Source organism: Musca domestica, unplaced genomic scaffold (assembly GCF_030504385.1).
Source record: "Musca domestica strain aabys unplaced genomic scaffold, Musca_domestica.polishedcontigs.V.1.1 2, whole genome shotgun sequence".
Classification (NCBI taxonomy): domain Eukaryota; kingdom Metazoa; phylum Arthropoda; class Insecta; order Diptera; family Muscidae; genus Musca; species Musca domestica.
In genome coordinates this window covers 39,116,338-39,138,664 of record NW_026712249.1, presented here as the reverse complement: position 1 = coordinate 39,138,664, position 22,327 = coordinate 39,116,338, and the positions used below count along the sequence as shown (strand labels likewise).

General features: G+C 35.0%; 1 protein-coding gene across 3 annotated transcripts in view; it reads left to right on the top strand.

The window, feature by feature from the left end:
- LOC101889281 (neutral amino acid uniporter 4) overlaps positions 1-16,571 on the top strand; it is a 28,023-nt gene extending 11,452 nt beyond the window's left edge. Inside the window, exons 1-6 of one of the 3 annotated variants that reach the window (XM_020039285.2) lie at positions 5,255-5,401; positions 13,591-13,846; positions 13,921-14,281; positions 15,260-15,717; positions 15,783-15,958; positions 16,026-16,571. In XM_020039285.2, coding sequence (XP_019894844.2) covers positions 13,755-13,846; positions 13,921-14,281; positions 15,260-15,717; positions 15,783-15,958; positions 16,026-16,273 — 1,335 coding nt within the window. In that variant the 5' untranslated portion in view covers positions 5,255-5,401; positions 13,591-13,754 and the 3' untranslated portion in view covers positions 16,274-16,571. Of the gene's footprint in view, positions 1-5,254; positions 5,402-13,497; positions 13,847-13,920; positions 14,282-15,259; positions 15,718-15,782; positions 15,959-16,025 lie in introns of those variants that run through there. The other 2 variants (XM_020039282.2, XM_011296904.3) reach the window with 2 other exon arrangements.
- Positions 16,572-22,327: the final 5,756 nt, after the last annotated feature.

Here is a 22,327-nt window from a genome sequence, read left to right as displayed (position 1 = left end):
CTAAATTTTGGCGCTATTCGTCAAATAATGTGGGCTGTATTGTGATTTCAACAGACAGACGGACATCGTTAAATCGACTTAGAATTTTATGCTGATTATGAATATATATACTTTATGGGGTCTAAGACGAATATTTAAGGATGTTACAAACGGAATGACAAAGTTAATATACCCTCCTTTCAAAGGTGGAGGGTATAAAAATTTTGGAGACTTTTTGGTGTAAAATGTAAACATTTTCCAATTAAACTTTTCAAAAAAATTAAAACCTGGATAATATATAAAACCCTGAAAATCTGAAAATTTAGTACGGTGTATGAGGTTTTAATTAATTTTTTTTTTTGTCAAACTAAACAAATTGTGAATTTTGAGTACTAAAAAGGCCAATCACGAATTGTTGAAACGAATCAAAAATTTAAAGGAAGACTTTTCGCTGACTAAAGTAGCGGTTACTTGTGTTTCAAAAGTGTTTCAAATCTGAGGCAAAATCTCAAAACAAACATCATTTTTTCAGGGTAGTGTCAAAATAAAAAAATATTTTATATCAAAATTTAATATTGACTGTCTGAACAAAGTCGGTCTGTAATCAAAGTATATAGCGTCTCTAACAGCTCTTGTCTATCGTTATATAGCAATTTTACGATTTTTTTTTATTTTCCAATTTTTAATCAGTAGTAGCAGCGCGGGGGCGAACACAACATAGAATTTTTATTACGTAGAACCAATTAAAAAATCAGTCGCCGATAACTTCTTATCGGATTGGCTTGTTTTTCCCCCGATTTGGTCAATCAAAAAATTGTCAACAAATCATAAATCTCATAATTGGAATATTTTTCTAAAACAATAAAACTAATTAATTTATTATGTTAATTAATCTTTTGCGGAAATATGATTAATGGCCTGTGGGAGAAAATTTATGCCACTAACCCCCCCTAGCAGGTGTGTGTGCAGCAAAGTCGAAATTTGAAATATTTATGGGTATAAAAGGTGCAGTGGACTTTCATTTGGGCAATAGGGTGGTCACGAGACAGTTGAGGCAAAGACGCATAAGCAGTATGAAATGCTTGAAAGTATTTAATGCATCATTTCTTGGGAAACAAGGTTAAGTTGAGGTACGACCTATTTTAATTTGAATGAAGTGTATATTACATTTTTCACCTCGATTTATTTGACGGAGACCCCCTAAATTACATTGTGCGAAAAAATTATATTTTTCATACCCTCAGTCATATAGCTAGAGAGGGTATGCAGGGTGAGATGAAAAAACAGCAACCAACTTCAGACTGCTGTCATTTCTAAGCCACTCGTCCGACAGCAGTGAAAATTATTCCACTGATAGCTCATTATATTGTTTACAAGCGTACAAAAACATTTTGGTAAGAATTTTCCAGAAAAAAAGGTTATTCGTGATGGAATTCAAGCGTGATAGTGTAATGTCTTTATATTTGTCTGAAAAACCACAAGTGACTATCGTTAGAGCCCTCAAGCATTTAAATGTGAATAAATCTTTTGTGTCTTGTACCATCGCTCATTACCGTGATACTGGTAGCGTAGCCCAACGTCAAGAAAGTGGACAGAAGAAAACTGCAACAATAGCATAAATGGTTCGAAAAGTAAAGAAACGATTTGATCGAAACCCGCGTCGCAGTGGCCGAAAAATGGCTCGTGAGCTGAACATATCGCAATATTCCATTCGGCAAATATTGAAAAATGAGCTCGGGGTAAAGCCATTGAAATTCCAAAAAGTGCAAGAACTTACACGGCAACAGAAAGAAAATAGACTCAAAAGAGCTGAAGAGTTGCTTCGCTTGGCCGAAAGTGGTGAACTGCCGAATTTGGTTTTCTCCGATGAGAAAACATTCGTTGTCCAGCATTTTTTAAACAAAGAAAATTATCGTGTTTACATGCCAAAGAGACCAGCTGAAAATGTGCACCTTCGGTTGGCCACCAGAACTCAAGCGCCGGCCATGGGGATGATGTAGGCCGTCATAACAGCCGATGGTCGCTCTCCGCTCGTATTAATCGACAGTGGCATCAGAATAAATGCCAATTATTGTCGCGAAAATATTTTGAAGGGTGTCTTAAAGTCTTGGGCACGCAAATATTATGGATATTCCAACAGGACTCAGCGTCATCGCACTCAGCACGAATGGTTACAAAATGAGGTTCCTCGCTTCATTTCCTGCGCACAATAGCCACCAAACTCTCTGGATACCAATTCGTTGGACTATTATGTCTGGAGTTTTTTTTGATAGCAAGGTTGGCACTAAAAATACTAAAGTGTCGATCACCTCAAGCAAGCACTTCGCCGGGAATGGGTTAAAATACCGCAGAACAACATTCGGGCAGAAACCTAAACTTATTCTAAAATTTCTAAACTTATTTTTAAATAAAATTTAAAAAAAAAATAAAAATGATGGCGTCTGACTTTTTATCTCACCCTGCATTTTTTTATCTCACCCTGCATAGATATCAGATTTTTTAAGATTTTTTACTGACCATATTTTTAAGAAATTCTTAGTTAAAATCGTGGAATTTTAAATGGTCATTCCAACAGGACTCAGCACCATCGCACTCAGCACGCACCACCCAAGAATGGTTACAAAATGTGGTTCCTCGCTTTATTTCCAGCGCACAATAGTCAGGCCTCCAAAATCTCCGGATACCAATCCGTTGGACAATTGTGTCGGGAGTATTTTGGAAAGTAAGGTTGGCACTAAAAAATACCAAAGTGTCGATCAACTCAAGCAAGCGCTTCGCCGGGAATGGGCCAAAATACCGCAGCGTAACATTCGGGCAGCGTGTGACGGTTTCATTGGCCGTTTGAAGGCCATAATTCGTGCCATGGGTGACCAATTCGAACAAATCCAAAACATATTCTGAAATTTGACGCTATTTCCGACATTTTTTGCTTTTATTCAATAAAAATTAAAAAAAAAAAATTATTGAAAATTATGGCGCTTGACTTTGTTGCCGGTTTTTTTTATCTCACCCTGTATATGAATTTCTGGCCTTTTAGGACCTATAGTATATATATAGAATTTTATGACAAATAATTTTGTAGACAATTTTGACTTGCTACGATCCCGTTTAAATTGAGTTTTTAACCATATTTTAGAAAAAGTACAAAAAAGACCCCTTTATTGACTCGCTCGAGGGTTAAAATGTCCAATCGAAATATGCCTCTTATTTTTATCTGTAATATTGCCAAAGACCCTACATACCTAAAATGCACAGATTTCGAGGAATCTTTATAGGAGATCCAGTAAAGAAAGTCTTAAAGTCGGGCAGGCCAACTTTATGATACCCTACACCATTTTGCATATTTAGTAGACCTTCAACAACAGAAAAATTTTTGGGGAATTTGTGAGAAATAAATCATACCAATTATGATTATAGTTATAATTTAAAGTCCAAAAGAACTAATATATGAGAGGAATATCCTCCTCTGAATATATTCGCCTTCTCAATTCGCGCTTACATTACCCATTTGGTGCACAATTAACTTGAAATCAGATAATGATATTTATATGGGAGCTATATCCAAATCTTAACTGATCTCGATAAAATCTGGCAAAGGAATTTCTGAGCTGTTTATGAATATCATTGTTACGGAGTGCTGTTTATGAATATCATTGTTACGGAGTGCATATTGCGGCTGTGCAGAACAAATATAACAAATCGGGTCAGCAATATATATGGGAGCTTATAGCTATATCTGAACCGATTTTTACTAAATTTGACACACTTGTTTCTAGCTTCAATTTGGTCGTAAGTGCCAAATTCCATTCCATTTGAGAGAATATTACACGTTTGGTGCACAAAAAAGGTAAATCGGACGAAGTTATATATGGGAGCTATATCCAAATCTGAACCGATCTCGATACAATTCAGCAAATGTATTTCTGAGCTGTATTTGATATATTTCCCCAAATATTGTTGTTACAGAGTGTATATTACGGCTGCGGAGGACAAAAATAACAAATCGGATGAACAATATATATGGGAGCTATAGCTACATCTGAACCGATTTCGATTAAATTTGGCATACTTATTTTCAGGCCTAATTTGGTTGTATGTGCAAAATTCCATACTATTCGGACTGATATATCACGTTTGGTGCATAATAAAAAGCAAATCGGACGAAGATATATATGGGAGCTATATCTAAATTTCGACCGATTATCTCCAATTTCAATAGGGTTCGTCCTTGGGCCAAACAAATGATCTGTGCAAAATTTCATCTGGATAGGGCAATAAATGCGAACTGTAAATTGTTTACAAAAATACATGGACAGATGGACGGACGGACATGCATAAATCGACTCAGAATGTGATTCTATGCAGATCATCAAAAGGAACTATGGGTCTATCTAGTTTATTTTTTGCCTGTTACAAACAAATGCACAAAGACATAATACCCTGACGACCGTGTGGTGTAGGGTATAATTATCAAAAGTGTGGAAGAGGGTGTAACTTGACCCCCCCCCCCCTAGTTAGGTTACTTGGCGACCTATTTTCACTCAAAAAACATTCAAAATGCTAATACACGTGTCTTTTTTTTCGTATTTTTTGCTAACTTTCATAATCTGCTTGAGTTTCCCCGTAAATATTTAAAACATTAATTTTGTCGCACAGTGTAATTTTTGTCTTTGGCGTCACCCTTGTAAAATGAGATTTGTAGAGGATTTTTTTTTAATTTAATTTTTGGCCATAATAATAAGGATTTTAAGAGATCCTAATTCGGAATTTTCAAAAAAAAATGTAGGAGAGGAGAGATCTTTCCCTACCCTATATTTTCCGACTTATTTCCAATGCAAATGGGGTTTAAAAGTACTAGAGTACAAAGGAACCTATCGGGTTTATCTAAAACTGTTTCCACAACAGGTGCCCTACTATCAACATGTGCCAACATATACCTTGGATACTAGAAGAAAAGTGAAATAGAATTTGAATTGTTTGTTACAAAATATCAAAAAAAAAAAAAAAAAACTGGAACATGTGCGGTACACTTTTCAAAAGGTCTAAGTGGAAAACTTGAAAATGGCAAATAGTAACAATTTCTTCAGAACTTCAAGTCATTTGATTGAGGGAGGTTCAGTGACATTTATTATTGACAGTATTATTAGTTGATAATAATAATGTTTTGATACTTAGAGATAAACTGGCAATGGCAGCCAGTCAGTAGGGTACTTGAAACGCAAACACTGTGTGCCATTGGATTCTTTTAAATAGTTCAAGACTGCCTGTATTGCCAAACAGTGTTAATTGTAATCTCCTACAGAGAGGTTGTCTTAAAAAAAAAAAACAATTTGTTTAAATTTTTCTATTTCCCAACAAAAGAATAACAGCTAAGCCAGTAATGGACTTAGTGAAGCCGAAAAAACCAAGATAGTATAGACAGGTAAAAGGAAATTAGATTGGATAAGAATTGTTAATTGTTTGATGTGATGTATAATAATTTATATTATATTTTTAAAGTTTGGTATAATTAATAATTGAAAAGTGCGGAAATATTTTTTGACTATTGAAATTTAATCTGAGAATTACATCAACGTTATGTAGAGTTGTTTTTTTTTTTGAAAATATAATATATTATATTGTATAAAGTATTACAGATTTTTTAATAGTGCGGAAATATTTCCTGAATATTGGGATCTAGTCCGAGGTTTAAATAATACAGGGTGAGATAAAAAAACTGCAACAAAGTCAAAAGCCATAATTTTTACATTTTTTTAAAAAAAAATATTGAATGAAAGCAAAAATGTCGGAAATAACATCAAATTTTAGAATAAGTTTAGATTTCTTCGAATTGGTCACCTTTGGCACGAATTATGGCCTTCAAACGGCCAATGAAACCGTCACACGCTGCTCGAATGGTGCTCTGCGATATTTTAGCCCATTCGCCTTCCGAATTCCAATTTGCCTTCCAAATTACTCCAGACACAATAGTCCAACGGATTGGTATCCGGAGATTTAGTTGGGCATTGGGCGCTGGAAATGAAGTGAGGAACCTCATTTTGTAACCATTCTTGGGAGGCGTGTGCGATATATGCGATGGTGCTGAGTCTTGTTGGAATGTCCAAGGTCTGCGGCCAAAATGTTTGCGTCCCCAAGGCTTTTATACACCCTCCAGAATATTTTCGTGATAATATTCGGAATTTATTGTGATTCCACAATAGATTAATAGAAGCGGAGAATGACTATCGGCTGTTATGGCCCCCCACACCATCACCATGGCCGGCGCTTGAGTTCTGGTGGCCAACCGCACCTTTGTGTGTGTTTGTTTACAAACTGCTGGACAACGAATGTTTTCTCATCGGAGAAAATCGGAAACCAATTTCGGCAGTTCACCACTTTGGCTCTTTTGAGTCTATTTATACCCTACACCACAAGGTGGTCAGGGTATTATGTCTTTGTGCATTTGTTTGTAACAGACAAAAGGAAACGAGATTGACTGCATAGAATCACATTCTGAGTCGATTTATGCATGTCCGTCCGTCTGTCCGTCTGTCCATGTATTTTTGTGAACAAAGTACAGTTCGCATTTATTGCGCTATCAAGATGAAATTTTGCACAAATCATTTGTTTGGCCCAAGAACGAACCCTATTGAAATTGGAGATAATCGGTAAAAATTTAGATATAGCTCTCATATATATCTTCGTCCGATTTGCCTTTTATTGTGCACCAAACGTTTAATATCAGCCCGAATAGTATGGAATTTTGCACATACAACCAAATTAGGCCTGAAAATAAGTATGTCAAATTTGATCGAAATCGGTTCAGATAAAACTATAGCTTCCATATATATTGTTCATCCGATTTGTTATTTTTTTGCTCCGCAGCCGTAATATGCACTCTGTAACAACAATATCTGGGGAAATATATCAAATACAGCTCACAAATACAGTTGCTAAATTTTATGGAGATCGATTCAGATTTTTATATAGCTCCCATATATAACTTCGTCCGATTTACTTTTTATTGTGCACCAAACGTCTAATATTTGTCCAAATGGGATAGAATTTGGCACTTATGACCGAATTGAGGCTAGAAGCTAGTATGTCAAATTTGGTGAAGATCGGTTCAGATATAGCTATAGCTCCCATATATACTGTTTATCCGATTTGTTATATTTGTTACCCACCGCCGTAATATACACTCCCTAACAACGATATTCAGGTAAATTTATCAAATACAGCTCAGAAATATCTTTGCCAAATTTTATCGAGATCGGTTCCGATTTGGATATAGCTCCCATATATATATTTATCCGATTTCAAATTAATTGTGCACCAAATGGGTAATACAAGTCCGAATTTAAAAGATACAAATGCTTCGGCATATTTAGTCCTTTGGACTTTTAATTATAATTATAATCATAGCGTGTATGATTGAATTCTCCCATAAAAACTTTTAATTATTATGTGGAGCCCTACTAAATCAGCAAAGTGGTGTAGGGTATTAAAAAGTCGGCCCGCCCGACTTTAAGACTTTCTTTACTAGTTTCTTTCTGCTGCGATGTAAGTTCTAGCACTTTTTGGAATTTCAATGGCTTTAGTCCGAGCTCATTTTTCAATATTTGCGGGTTTGCCCAGGTTTCGATCAAGTCGTTTCTTTACTTTTCGAACCATTTCTGCTGATTTTGCTGTTTTCTTGACCGTCCACTTCCCTGACGTCGGGCTACGCTACCAGTATCACGTAATCGGTAACGAGTGATGGTACGAGACACAAAAGATTCATTCACATTTAAATGCTGGAGTGCTCTAACGATAGCCACTTGTGGTTTTCCAGCCAAATATAAAGAAATCACCCTATCACGCTTGAATTCCATCACGAATAACTTTTTTTCTGCACAATTCTCACCAAAATGCTTTTGTACGCTTGTAAAGAATATAATGAGCTGTCACTGGAATAATTTTAACACCTGTAGGACGAATGGCTTAGAAATGACAGCAGTCTGAAGTTGGTTGCCGTTTTTCCATTTCACCCTGCATAATATTGTATAAAGTATTATAGAATTTTTTTATTAAATAGTGCGGAAATATTTCCTGAGTATTTGAATCTAATCTGACATTTATATCATAGTTTGGTAGAATTGTTTTTTTTTTTTTCAAGTTTAATATATAATAAATTATATTTGTAGAATTAATAGAATTAATTGTTTAATAGTGCGCAAATATTTCCCGAATAATGAAATCTAATCGTCGGTTCCCAGAGATAACAGTTATTGTCAAAATTATGATTTTTTAAAGTGTTAAATTTTGTTTGTATAAATGTCTGTTGATTTTTTTTATTTTTTATTTATTTATTTATTTATTTTTTTTTTTGAAGAATCCTCATTGGCCCTCCTAAGCGCCATTATTATGTGATATCAAATCATTTTTTTTTTCAAATAATTTCCATTATCTCTTCTTCCACTTTAATTTAATGAAAATTAAATTCAATATTGCAATATTTCGATAACCCAATTTTTGGAATATGACATTATCTCACTGTGATATTCCTTTTCTATTAAATAATTTGGCTTTCGATGATAGCACAGAAAAAGTGTTGACTAATGTAGTTTTTAATAACAAAGAACATACATTCATATGTATGTATGTAGACAATTATTTAATAATTATATTTTGTTTCCTTTCACTATTTTTTATTCTTTAACAAAGAAAAACTACAGCTGATCACTTTTTGTTCATTGTTGACCAGTCTTTTGTTACTGCTAATCCAATACCAAGCTGTTGAATTGTTTCCATTACACTATGCAACAATTATTTAATTACGATATAAATATTTTGAACTAAAATGGTACCAAAACTATTAAAATAAGCGAAATAATTTACATTTCTAGAGAATATTGAAATTTGGAATGTGAATCACTGTGGGTACATAAAGTTGATATAAGAGTGGATTTTCGTATTATATCCGTATAAGGAAAACCATGAATATTATGAAAGTAGAGATTGTAAGTAAGGATCGTAACAAGTCAAAATATTCTACAAAATTATTTGTCTTCAAATCTTCATAAAACAACCAGTAAAGAAAGTCCTAAACTCGGGAGTGGCCGAATTTATGATACCCTACACAACTTTGCTAATTTAGTAGAGCTCCGCATAACAATTAAAAGATTTTACGGGAGAATTTAATCATACCCCCTATGATTATAATTATAATTTAAAATTCAAAGGACTAAATATGCCGAAGCATTTGTCTTTTAAATTCTGACTTGTATTGTCCATTTGGTGCAAAATTAATTTGAAATCAGATAAAGATATATATGGGAGCTATATCCAAATCTGAACCGATCTCGATTAAATTTAGCAAATGTATTTCTGAGCTATATTTGATATATTACCCCGAATATTGTTGTTACTGAGTGCATATTACAGCTGCGGAGCACAAAAATAACAAATCGGATGAACAATATATATGGGAGCTATAGTTATTTCTAAACCGATTTCGATCAAATTTGGCATACTTATTTTCAGGCCTAATTTGGTTGTATGTGCAAAATTCCATACTATTCGGGCTGATATAACATGTTTGGTGCACAATAAAATACAAATCGGACAAAGATATATATAGGAGCTATATCTAAATTTTTACCGATTATCTCCAATTTCAATAGAGTTCGTCCTTGGGCCAAACAAATGATTTGTGCAAAATTTCATCTAGATCGGGTAATAAATGCGAATTGTGCTTTGTTCACAAAAATACATGGACGGACGGACGTACATGCATACATCGACTCAGAGTGTGATTCTATGCACCTTGTGGTAAATATCTCCTACGTTACTAAGAAGACTTAACAAAGAGATTGAAATCATCGCGGTTGATATCGCTTTCTCACCGCGGAAGTTTCATCCTTCGGGAAGAAATGAACCACGCCCGCGATATTTTTAAGCGTTACTAAATAGCGCACACAGCCTTACTTCTGATAATCACGAAAGTCACTTCTCGACAGTTATTGGAAGTAAAAAAAATTATTGTATCCTTTTATAATTTTTGTAGTTGGTACTTTTTATACCCTCCATTAAGTTCATCATTCCGTTTGTAACTCATCTAAATAATAATTTTAGACCTATATATTTATCAGCATAAAATTCTAAGACGATTTAGCCCTGTCCGTCCATCCGTCTGTCCGAATGTAATAATCACGCTAGAATCAGAACGAATTGCGATAGGAAGCTAAAATTTTGCACAGATCTGTCTTTTGTCTGCAGGCAGGTCAAGTTCGAAGGTGGACTATATCGGTCCACGATATCGGTATTTTGATAATTGTAGGAAAAAAATATTTATTGAAATTATCTGAAAAGCCACACAAGGAGTTCTCTCTGAGTACTTTACCCCCTGGAAGAGTATTGTCTATATAGGTCCACGATATCGTATATCCCCATAACACTCTCAATACCTGGTATTGTGGTGATTTTAGCTAAATTTTTCAATGGAATTGTCTGAAAATTTACACAATAAGTTCTTTTTAAGCACTTTACCCCTTGGAAGAGAATTGTCTTTATAGGTCCACGATATTGTATAGCCCCCATAAAACAGGACCCCCCTCGTTATTCGGTATTTTGTTGATGTTAGGAACTTTATTCACCGGAGTTGTTTCAAATTTCGTATTTAGAATTCGAAATGGGTACTACAGCCTATGAGAAAAAAAATACGTATGCAGGCCCACGTCTCGTATAGCCTCCATACAACGGTACCTCCCAATACTTGGTATTTTAATGATTTTAGCTACATTATTCGCCGGATTTTTTTTCAAGTTTCGTATTTGAATATTGTAATGGCTTATGACAAAAGTTGCCTATTCTGGTCCACGTCTTCGTATAGACCTCAAAGATAAGGGCTATATTCGGTTTTTTTTTTACAATTTCCAGCCCAGCCGAACTTACTGCTTTTTTACTTGTTTATTCTCTCAGCCTTGCGGTCTCATAGAAATAACAGTTTTAGATCCCAAGCCTCTTTGGACGAAGTGCATTTTGAAATCGATCTATCCATGTCCATATGCCTATCTGTGCCCACTATAAATCTCAAAGGGAGTACCCAATTGCATCCAAATTTTACATAGTCGAAATGTTTACCAAACATAGATATATTATCTAATAATATTGATCCACTCTTTCTAGTACCTCCTCCATAAAAGTTCAAAATTGTTGAAAAAATCTCACATTAGGCGATCGGACTATCCGACATTTCCACATCATAACATTTGTATAAGAATTAGGTCTGGTGCTAAAATAGATAATATTGGTCCACTCATTCTCACTAACTCCCACAAAGGGTAAACATTTTGAATAATACTAACTCCCTGAATATGGGAAATCAATTTCCGATTGTCTTAACTTTTTTCAAATTCTAATCGGTTTTCTCTTTCTGGTACCACCCCAAAAAAACTTCAAATTTTCGAAAAAAAAATTCACTTAAATAGTTGATTTTGATAATACTCAAAATGATACTGAACTTGTTAGAATTTGTATTTGAGTAATGATTAAATAGATTTTTGTTGGAAAAAAGGAGCCTATAGGGATATGGCTATTTGGAAGGGTGCAAAAAATTCTTGATGCAGGTGTCATCATTAGATCAGAAGAGCAAAACTACAAAAGGGTTTCGAATCCTCCGATCCATTTTTAATTTTATATATAGGCTCCTTCTATACATAGGTTTATTGGAGGGGTCCCTTCAATTACACTTATATTAAATATCTTATGTCGGAAGGATTTTTATCCTCGAAGAAAGCAAAATACAAATTTTCAGTAATCTATCTGGAAAATATTAACAAGACCCTCGAAATAACTAAAAATCCGGGCTATAACAAAACGTGGACCTACGTAGTCTGCAAGGAATGTTTCTTTATATTAAGAAAGAGACTCACAATCGGAGATTTTGGCCCAGATAAAAAAGGTATAAAACGTATAAACGATCAAAAACGTTAACCTATAATTTTAACTTTCAATATACAATTTTGAATATTATTTTTATAAAAAAAAACTATTATACCTAGATATATAGTTCATTTGAAAACTCATAGTGAAATTTGGTGTAGATTTTTTCCTCTTTTGATTATTTCCGTCTAAAATGTAATTTTATGTTACTTTCATGAATCAACTCAAAAAAAAAAAAAAAAAGACAGAAGAAAAATGAAAATAAGAAATATTTGCACAATTTTGTCTGCAACAGTTAAACACATTTATGATGGAAATATAGATTGCGGTGACTTTTTGAAAATTATATAAGGAAAAGTTTTGTCTTTGGCGTCATCCTTCTAAAATCATGTTTTGGTAATCCTAGCACTTAGGTAAGATTTATAGTCATGATGTATTCTGAGACCCATCGTAGATTTTGATAACAAATAATGTTGTAGTATATTTTCACATGTAAGGATCTCGTTTAAAGGATTTGGTTAACCATTTTATGAAAACAAACACCAAAAATACTCGTCCGCCATCTCGCTTAATGGTTAAAGTTTTCCACCAAAATAATCCTCGTATCCCTATTGTAATATTGTCAAAGACATAGGAAACGTAGGGATTTCAAAAAAAAAACGAGTAAAAAAGCAGTTTAGTATGACCAGCCCGAACTTTTAATACCCTCCACCATTTGGAAGAAACTTTAAAAATTTCAACAAATTCCGAAAAATACCATTTAAATTATGACCTTTATAAGGGGGCTATACGAAGACGTGGACCTGCATTAGTATTTTTTTGTCATATGCTGTAGTACACCTTAAGATCTTTAAAGTCGGAATTTCAAACAATTCCGATGAATACTGTCGCTAAAATCATAAAAATACCAAATATCGGGAGGTACCGTTATATGAGTGCTATCGAAGACATGGATCTGCATACGAAATTTTTAGACATAGGCTGTACTACCCATTTTAAATTTGGAATACGAAATTTGAAACAATTCGGGTAAATGAGGTCGCTAAAATCATAAAAATACCGAATATCGGGAGGTACTGTTATATGGGGAATATACGAAAACGTGGAGTGACATGACCCATTTACCTGCCTACTGGCAAAATACACATATGTTCAAAATTTTAGCCTTTTATCTCAATTCGTTCAAAAGATAGCTTGCAACAGACACACGTCTGTCAGACAGACGGAAGTCATTAATTCGCCTTAGAATTTTACGCTGATCTAGAATACATAAACTTTTTAGGGCCTATCATGAATATTTCGAGGTGCTACAAACGGAATGACAAAGCTAATATACCCTCCATAGAAAGGTAGAGGGTATAAAAATGTGGAAGAGGAGGGAACTTTCTCTCTATTTAATTTACTTTGCTATGTAAACTTTCAAAACGCCTATACATATGTCCTCTATTTTTAGCTATATTTTCATTATCTTTACTTTTATTTTTCACATAATTATTTTTTTATGTTGCACTGTGTAATCGATTACACCTGTCATTTGCAATACTTTACAACACTGAGTGGCCGCTCAATGCCTGTCAAACAAAAGAGCGCATAAACCGTTAACGGTACTTTAAGATCAATGCAGAAAAATACCCTACATTGTTAAGAGGAAGCTGGCCTCTGCAATAATTAATTTTATATTTTTTGTTTTATCTTTTTTTTTACCAGATTAACTTTTATCGCAAAACTTCAGTATTAAGAAGGCTGGCTCCTCAAAAAAAACTAAATTACTTTTAATAAATTTAGTATAATATTAAAAGAAACAAATAATTATTGCTACCTGAGAAACTACTGTGATACACAACACCGAATCAACTAGAGAATAAAACAAAATGGGCATACCAATGGAATCCACCACCAAGAGAGCCGATCTCAATGAAACACAAGATGTGGAGGCCACATCGAAATCGAAACACAAAACAAGGTAAGATCAAGGCCACAACTAGAAAATCCATATCATTTTCTTTTAACAAATTGTCTTTGTTGTTGTTGTTACAGTGTCTTTGAAGCAGTCGCCCATTTATTTAAGGGCAGTGTCGGAGCCGGTCTCTTTGCCATGGGTGATTGCTACAAAAATGGTGGCCTCATTGGTGCCACAATTTTAATGCCCATCATTGCTGTGATCTGTGTCCATTGCGAACAAATGTTGATCAAAGGTTCCATGTTGGCCGTGGAACGCAACAAATCGGCCACATTCTATGATTATCCCGAAACCGTTGAGAAATGTTTTGAAGCCGGTCCGAAACCATTTCGCCGTCTTGCTAAGCTAATGAAATTCATTGTGGAAATGTTTTTGTGTGTCACTCAATTTGGATTTTGTTCGATTTATTTTGTTTTCATCACCGAGAATTTGCATCAGGTAAGGACCGAACTACCATGAAAATATTCCAAATTAAAAAGTTCAAAAGTTCATCACTTACTTTCTATGGATCGGCCCTCGTCAGGGGTTTTCTATGGTAAACCCTCAGGCTCAGTGAGAGATGAGGCCTCAAGTTTTTCTACAGAAAAAGTTCTCACTGAGCCTGAGGTTTTTCGATAGAAAAAGTTCAGACCTCAGTTCTCACCGTGGTTGAGATTTTTCGATAGGAAAATTTCAGGCCTCCGGTCTCACTGAGGCTGAGATTTTTCGATAGAAAAAGTTCAGGCCTCCGGTCTCACTGAGGCTGAGATTTTTCAATAGAAAAAGTTTAGGCCTCCGGTCTCACTGAAGCTGAGATTTTTCCATAGAAAAAGTTCAGGCCTCCGGTCTCACTGAGGCTGAGATTTTTCCATAGAAAAAGTTCAGGCCTCCGGTCTCACTGAGGCTGAGATTTTTCAATAGAAAAAGTTCAGGCCTCCGGTCTCACTGAAGCTGAGATTTTTTCCATAGAAAAAGTTCAGGCCTCCGGTCTCACTGAGGCTGAGATTTTTCCATAGAAAAAGTTCAGGCCTCACTTCTCACTGAGCCTGAGATTTTTCGATAGAAAAAGTTCAGGCCTCCGTTCCACTGAGGCTGAGATTTTTTCACTAGAAAAAGTTTAGGCCTCCGATGTCACTGAACCTGAGATTTTTCGATAGAAAAAGTTCAGGCCACCGGTCTCACTGAGGCTGAGATTTTTCGATAGAAAAAATTCAGGCCCCCGGTCTCACTGAGGCTGAGATTTTTCAATAGAAAAAGTTCAGTCCTCCGTTCTCACTGAGGCTGAGATTTTTCGATAGAAAATGTTCAGGCCTTAGTTCTCACTGAGGCTGAGATTTTTCGATAGAAAAAGTTCGGGCCTCGATTCTCACCAGAGAGAAATTTTTCTGTGACTGAAATTTTTTCTAAGAAAATCTAAAATTGTACTCCTTTTTACAGATCCTCCAAAGCTATGGCATTGACATAAGCTTGAGCCTAACAATGTTGATCTGCCTTCTGCCGGCCATGATACCATCCTTGATGACCAATTTGAAATATATTTCACCTGTCTCGGCATTTGCCAGTTTTGCCCTGCTCTTTGGTTTGGTGGCCACCTTGTGTTTGGCCTTCTTGGATGGACCAATGCCATCGATCTCGGAAAGAAATCTATTTAAATTTGGACCTGAATTGTCGTTGTTTTTCGGCACGGCCCTGTTCTCGTTCGAGGGTATCGCCTTGATCTTGCCCATACGCAATTCAATGAAAGAACCCAAGAAATTCAATCAACGTTTTGGTGTTTTGAATATTTCAATGCTGATCATTACGTTGCTGTTTACCTTTACCGGATTTGTGAGCTACACGAAATGGGGTGAAAATGTGGAAGGTAGCATCACCTTGAATTTGAATCCAGATGATAAGTGAGTTGGAAGGAGAATTGGGCTTTGAAATTTTCGAAATTGAAAATTAATTTCTCTTTTTTTAGATTGTCGCAAGCCGTAAAAATTGCTGCCGCCTTGGGTGTCTTCTTTGGCTATCCCATACAATTCTTTGTTATGATGAAAATCATATGGCCCCCAGTTAAGCAGAATATGGCCGTGGCCCAGAGACGTCCCATAACGGTGCAGGTTATGTTCCGTTTTATTATGGTCTTGTTGACATGTAAGTAGCCTTAAAGATGTCCTAAAAATGGGAAGGAGTGATGATGATTTCCAATTTTCTATTTTAGTTGGCGTGGCCCTTTTGGTACCCAAATTGCATTTGTTTATCTCTTTGATTGGTGCCCTTTGTTCCACCTCCCTGGCCTTTGTATTCCCCGTATTCATTGACTTCGTGGTAAGAGCTCAAACCCCCAAGAATTTGGGTACCTGGGTCTATTTGAAAAACATGATCATCCTGATAATTGCCCTGTTGGGTATCATTACCGGAACCTATGAAAGTATTCATGAAATTGTCAAGGCATTCTATGAAGATTAATTTCATACCCATCCAAAGATCAAGAGTGGAGCGAGAGAGGCGTCATTTCAAACCAATATTCCATCATTCGTATTACTATAAATAAAAAAATGTTAATATCTCTATGTAAAATTGTATATGTTAGTGTAATCTAGTTGTAAATAGTGTTTAAGTGCAAAAACAAATTCTTTTACTTCTTTGTTTAGAACAACTTGTGTTACAAACTTATATTTTTTCCTGTTCTTCAAAAAACAGCAACAACAAACAAAATACTTCTTTTAAATCTCACATACTTATGTTATTGTTATTATTATATGTATTATTGTTAATTATATTCTAAGATTTATGTAAATTTCTTTGTAAAGCAAAATAATAAAAAATGAAACTACTTGCCATAGCAAAAAATATAAAAAAATCAAATTATTTGTTTTGTAATTGAATAAGGAACCGCATTTGCAATGGCAACTCAGAGTGGACCAAGTCATTCAAAAATTCCGAACACACAGACAACCTGTTTTTTGCAACTTACTTCATGGTACAAGTTCTAGTTTGAGTTCAATTGAGACGTAATTGAAAAAAAAAAAAACGAAACAAGTAAAAACCTGAGTGTTCGGCCAGGCCGAACCTTGAATACCCTTCACCATTTGTAACGAATTTGGCAATTTTCGAAAAAAAAAAGAAATGCGTTACAAATTCTGTATACGACGACGTGGATCTGCATAAGCAGCTTTTGTTCTATGTTATAACAATATACAAACTTGAAAATAAATCGGTAAATAATCTAGCTAAAATCATGAAAAAACCGAATATAGGGAGGTACCATTGTACTATAAAGTGGACCTGCAGAAACAATTTTTTGTCGTAGACTGTAGTATCCATTCCGAACTTCAAATACCAATTTTGAAACAATTCCGGTGAAAATCATCGCTAAAATCATCAAAATACCGAATATAGGGAGATACCATTATATGAGGGCTAAATCAAAACGTGGACCTGCACAGACAATTTTCTGTCATAGGCTGCGGTATCCATTACCAACTTCAAATACCAAAATCCGGTTAATAATGTCGCTAAAATCATCAAAATACCGAATATAGGGAGGCACCATTATATGAGGGCTAAACCAAAACGTGGACATGTAGAGACAATTCTCTGTCATAGGCTGTAGTATCTATTCGAAGTTCAAATACCAAATTTGAAACAATTCCGTGGAATAATGTCGCTAAAATCATCAAAATACAGAATATCGGGAGGTACCATTATATAAGGGCTATACGAAGACGTGAACCTGCATAGACAAATTTTCTGTCATAGGCTGTAGTATCCATTACGAACTTCAAATACCAAATTTGAAACAATTTCTGTGAATAATGTCGCTTAAATCATCAAAATACCGAAAATAGGGAAGTACAATTACATGTGGGCTATACCAAAACGTGGACCTATATGGCCCATTTTCAATACCAAAAGTCCTGCAGACATAATATACATTTGAGTAAAGTTCTATAAACCTACTTCATACCGTTTGGAAGCTTTAGTGATTTCCACAGTCGGGCGGACTTCGCTAAATCGACATAGAATTTTATGCTAAAAATAAATATCCTAAAATGAATGTTTCGAGTTGTTACAAACGGAATGGCCAATTTAATATACCCTACATACTATGGTGGAGGGTATAATAACTATTTCTGTGTGTGTTGGTGGCCTTGAAACAATAGAGCATCGCAAGAAAAGGTGAATAGTTGAGATTTCATTTTCAGTGCAAAGGGAATTTTCCTTTAAACAAGTTAAAAAGTATCAGTCGATTTTGCCGACAGATGTATACCCTCAGTCAATGTTCGATTATTTAAATATATTTTGAATTTTTTTATGATTATTCAATTTGTTGACCCTCCACAGGGTGAGATGAAAAATCTGCAAACAACTTCAGACTGCTGTCATTTCTAAGCCACTCGTCTGACAATTAAAATTATTCCAGTGACAGCCCATTATATTGTTTACAAGCGTACAAAAGCATTCTGATGAGAATTTTCCAGAAAAAAAGTTATTCGTGAATGTTCACCTTCGGTTGACCACCAGAACTCAAGCGCCGGCCATGGTGATGGTGTGGGTCGCCATAACAGCCGATGGTCGCTCTCCGCTCGTATTAATCGGCCGTGGCATCAGAATAAATAACGAATATTATCGCGAAAATATTCTGGAGGGTGTATTAAAGCCTTGGGCACGCAAACATTTTGACCGTCGCTCTAGGCACGCACCACCTAAGAATGGTTACAAAATGAGGTTCCTCGCTTTATTTCCAGCTCACAATGGCCACCTAAATCTCCGGATACCAATCCGTTGGACTATTCTTTCTGGACTATTTTGGAAAGCAAGCTTGGCACAAAAAGATACCAAAATGTCGATCAACTCAAGCAAGCGCTTCGCCGGGAATGGGCCAAAATACCGTAGAGCAACATTCGGGCAGCGTGTGATGGTTTCATTGGCCGTTTGAAGGCCATAATTCGTATCAAAGGTGGCCAATTCGAACAAATCTAAACTTTTTATGGAGCTAGACTTTGTTGCAGTTTTTTTATCTCACCCTGTATAAATATGATATAAATATTGGGACGTGCCAGGTTTGGACTACATTCAGCTACTTCCTTCACTTTAATGGTATGGGCAAAATTACAAGAAAATCAAACAATTATGTCCAATTTTATTCCAAATCATTAAATTTCATATATTCATCTCAAGTCTCTGGTTGAGATAAATATTTAGATATAGGAAGTTGTAAAAAATCGCTGACTTGTTTCGCAAGTTATGACAGATAAAAGTATTGGAAATTGTGACCCTTTGTAGGTGAGGTGCCATAAGGGATTCCCAGATATATATCATCCTCATAACACGTCTTGTAAAATAGTTTATATGTGTGAAATTTGAAGAGAATTGGATTCGCTTTCTTTGAGGGTTTTGTTTTTCAAAATCTTTAACCCTTTGTGGTGGAGGTACCAGCAGGAATGGTTCGATCACTACCATATTTATACCACACCATATTTGTTGATGGAAATATTGAGATATACCAAATCTGAATGGATTCGGATCTTTATTTCCCGTTTTATGAGCTTAATGGATATTCAAAAATGTTGACCCTTTATGGGGGAGGTACCAGAATGGGTGGACCGATATATCACATCTTCACACCAGACCTTGGGTTAATAAAAATAGGGTGATGTGTTTAATTTGAAGACAATTTACATCACATTTTATAAGAGTTATAATTATTCAAAATGCTGACCCTTTGTGGGGGAGGTACTATATGAAGTGGGCCGATATTGCCCATCTTCACAGCAGATATTGTGTTGGTAGAAGTAAGGAAATGTGTTAAATGTGAAGAAAATCGGATGCTTATTTCGAATTTTATAATCGTTTCGGTTATTCAAAATTTTGACCCTTTGTGGGGGAGGTACTTAATGGAGTGGACCGATATTGTCCATTTTTGCACCTTACGTAGCACTGATCGAAATATTAGGTTTTGTGAAGTTGGAGCAAAATCGAATCATCCTTTCTCTTTCTGTGGAGTAAAATATATATTTTTTTAATTTCGAACTTGATCTAACTTTCACAATAATATTACGATGTACCAAGTATGGACGAGTTATCGTGCGCACCAGCCAGACAGACGGACGGACATTTCTAGATAGGGTCTAAAACCGTTTTTTGATAAGGCACTTTTTGGCCATATCGAATGGTATATACTCTCTAGCCATATGGGTGAGGGTATAAAAATTGATGTTTACACAGAAACCCGATGTATGAAGTTCCAATTTTTCGGTTTGCAACGGATATGTATCCTCAGACTAGATAATTTATATAAATACTAGCAAGTTCCCCCTATTTCGTCAGTAAAAAGTCCACCTTAAAATTCAAGATGGATTCCGACAGTTTTTGTTAGGCGTCAATATGCACAATTTAATCGGTTTGAAATAATTTATAATCAAAACTTTATACATCGTACAAAATGTTCATCCTCTCAAATTTTAAAAATTATTTAAGGTTTCCCTCTTTCGAAAAGATTAAAGGAATTTTTTTACCTTTTACACCAAGAAAACTTCCAAATCTATCACTTTGAAATTTACTGAGGAGGATATTAGTAAAACCATTGCACAATGGACCCACAACCAGTTTTTCTGTCTAAAACTATTTCAACGTCTTAATATGTAAACCGTAGAAACCAACAGTAACCTCAATATTAAATTTAAGGATTTCAGCCCTACAATTTTTCCTATTAACAAATCCAGTACCATTTAGTACAATTTGAGTACCCATATCCATATCCTCTCAACCACAGTGACATCCATATAAAATTTCATGATGTCAGCACAGAGACCTCAATATCAAATTTAAGTCCAAACCACCCACAAACATCAAACACAGACATCATCAGTAATCTAAATAATCTAATGACCAAATGCTCAGTGTTGGTCACCTCCATGTGGGGATGCTGTCACCGAGATAACATAAGTTGTTGCTGACTATACAATTTCCCCGATACATCCGTTAGGACTTCGGATGCAATCGTGAAGACAAAGACCTATCTGAGATGACAGGGAAATAGTGTATCAACGGGTGGTCTCCGAAGTTATAAAGGACTATTAATGTAATAAAAGCTTAAACCAACATTCTGTTCCCATTAACTTTCCATCAGGGTATAATAACGTCTTCAATTTTCACAAAAAACGTATTGTGCATGTTACCATCAACTATATCTAATTTCCATATTTTTTTAATTCGGTTCTGTAAAAGTATTTTTTTTTCTAAAGCCCAGTAGTTTTTGAGAAAACAAAATTGAATCTACCAATCATTTCAAATATCGGAGAATATATAGTATTTGCTTTGCATGACGGTCCCACGTTTAAAGCAACTATTATATCCAACGTTTGTTTCTTGTTCTGGACTCCATGCACTTTATATGTGATGTATAAGTTGTAGAAATGTTGACCCTTTTTTAGAAGGGATGGACAGATATGAACCGACTTTACGCAAGATTTATCTATCTATATTAGGTAAATCGGAAACAGATTTCACATTTTACGAGCATTTTTATCTAATACGTTGACCTTTTGTAGGGGAGGAACAATAAGGGGTCATCCAATATAGTAAATTTTTTGCACCTGACCTAAGTTTGATTTAATTGAAGCTTGTGCCGTCGTTAAGCTTTATTGGGTACTCCCTTCGCTTTATTGATACATTAATATCGAATATTTTGAACTCTAGATTTAAGTTTGCTATTACCAAATGAAGCTAAAGTCGGCTCCAGTCGAATAGAAGAATTGACAATTGGGCCCAACTCTAAATACCCTGAAACGGATTTGGTCCAAAGACACATTTGACTATCAAATGATATATACTGATTGTACACTTCGACTAGTTTAACCCATTCAATCTTATGTATTTACTAAAGATTTCATATAGGAATCAAAGGATCTGTCATTCAAATATGATGGGAATATATATTTCAAATATTACCTGTTAGTGATCCCATTTAATTACTTGAGGATTCGTATCTTGCTATTTGAAATTAATTGTTGATTGAAGATTTTTATAAAAAGATCTTGATAATCCTTTGAGTTGTTATGACTTGATTGTTGGTAAAACTTGCATTTCTTAACATTTAGAGCCAAAAGCAGATTTCTTGAGTTTTAAATTATCCCACAAAAAATAATTATCCTTAAAATGATTGTTGATTGGTGATATTTTTGCGGAATAAACCTGTGTTTCACATACATCATCTTGAAAAATTTTCGAGCCATAAGAAGATATCTTGAGTTTTTACTTTTTCCTATTATATATAGTACTCAATTCAATGAATGTTGATTGAAGGTAGTTATGAGATCTTGATAATCCGTTAAGTTGTTAAAATATATTCCGCAAAATTTGTGCTTCATAGATATATCCTTGGCAAATTTTCGAGTCAAAAACATATTTCTTGTTTATTCTAATTACCCCACACCGTAATCAGTGTAGTAATGTATATCTTTAAATTCCATATTTACAACCCAGAAGTCTCATATTTCATAATTCTAAACAATATCC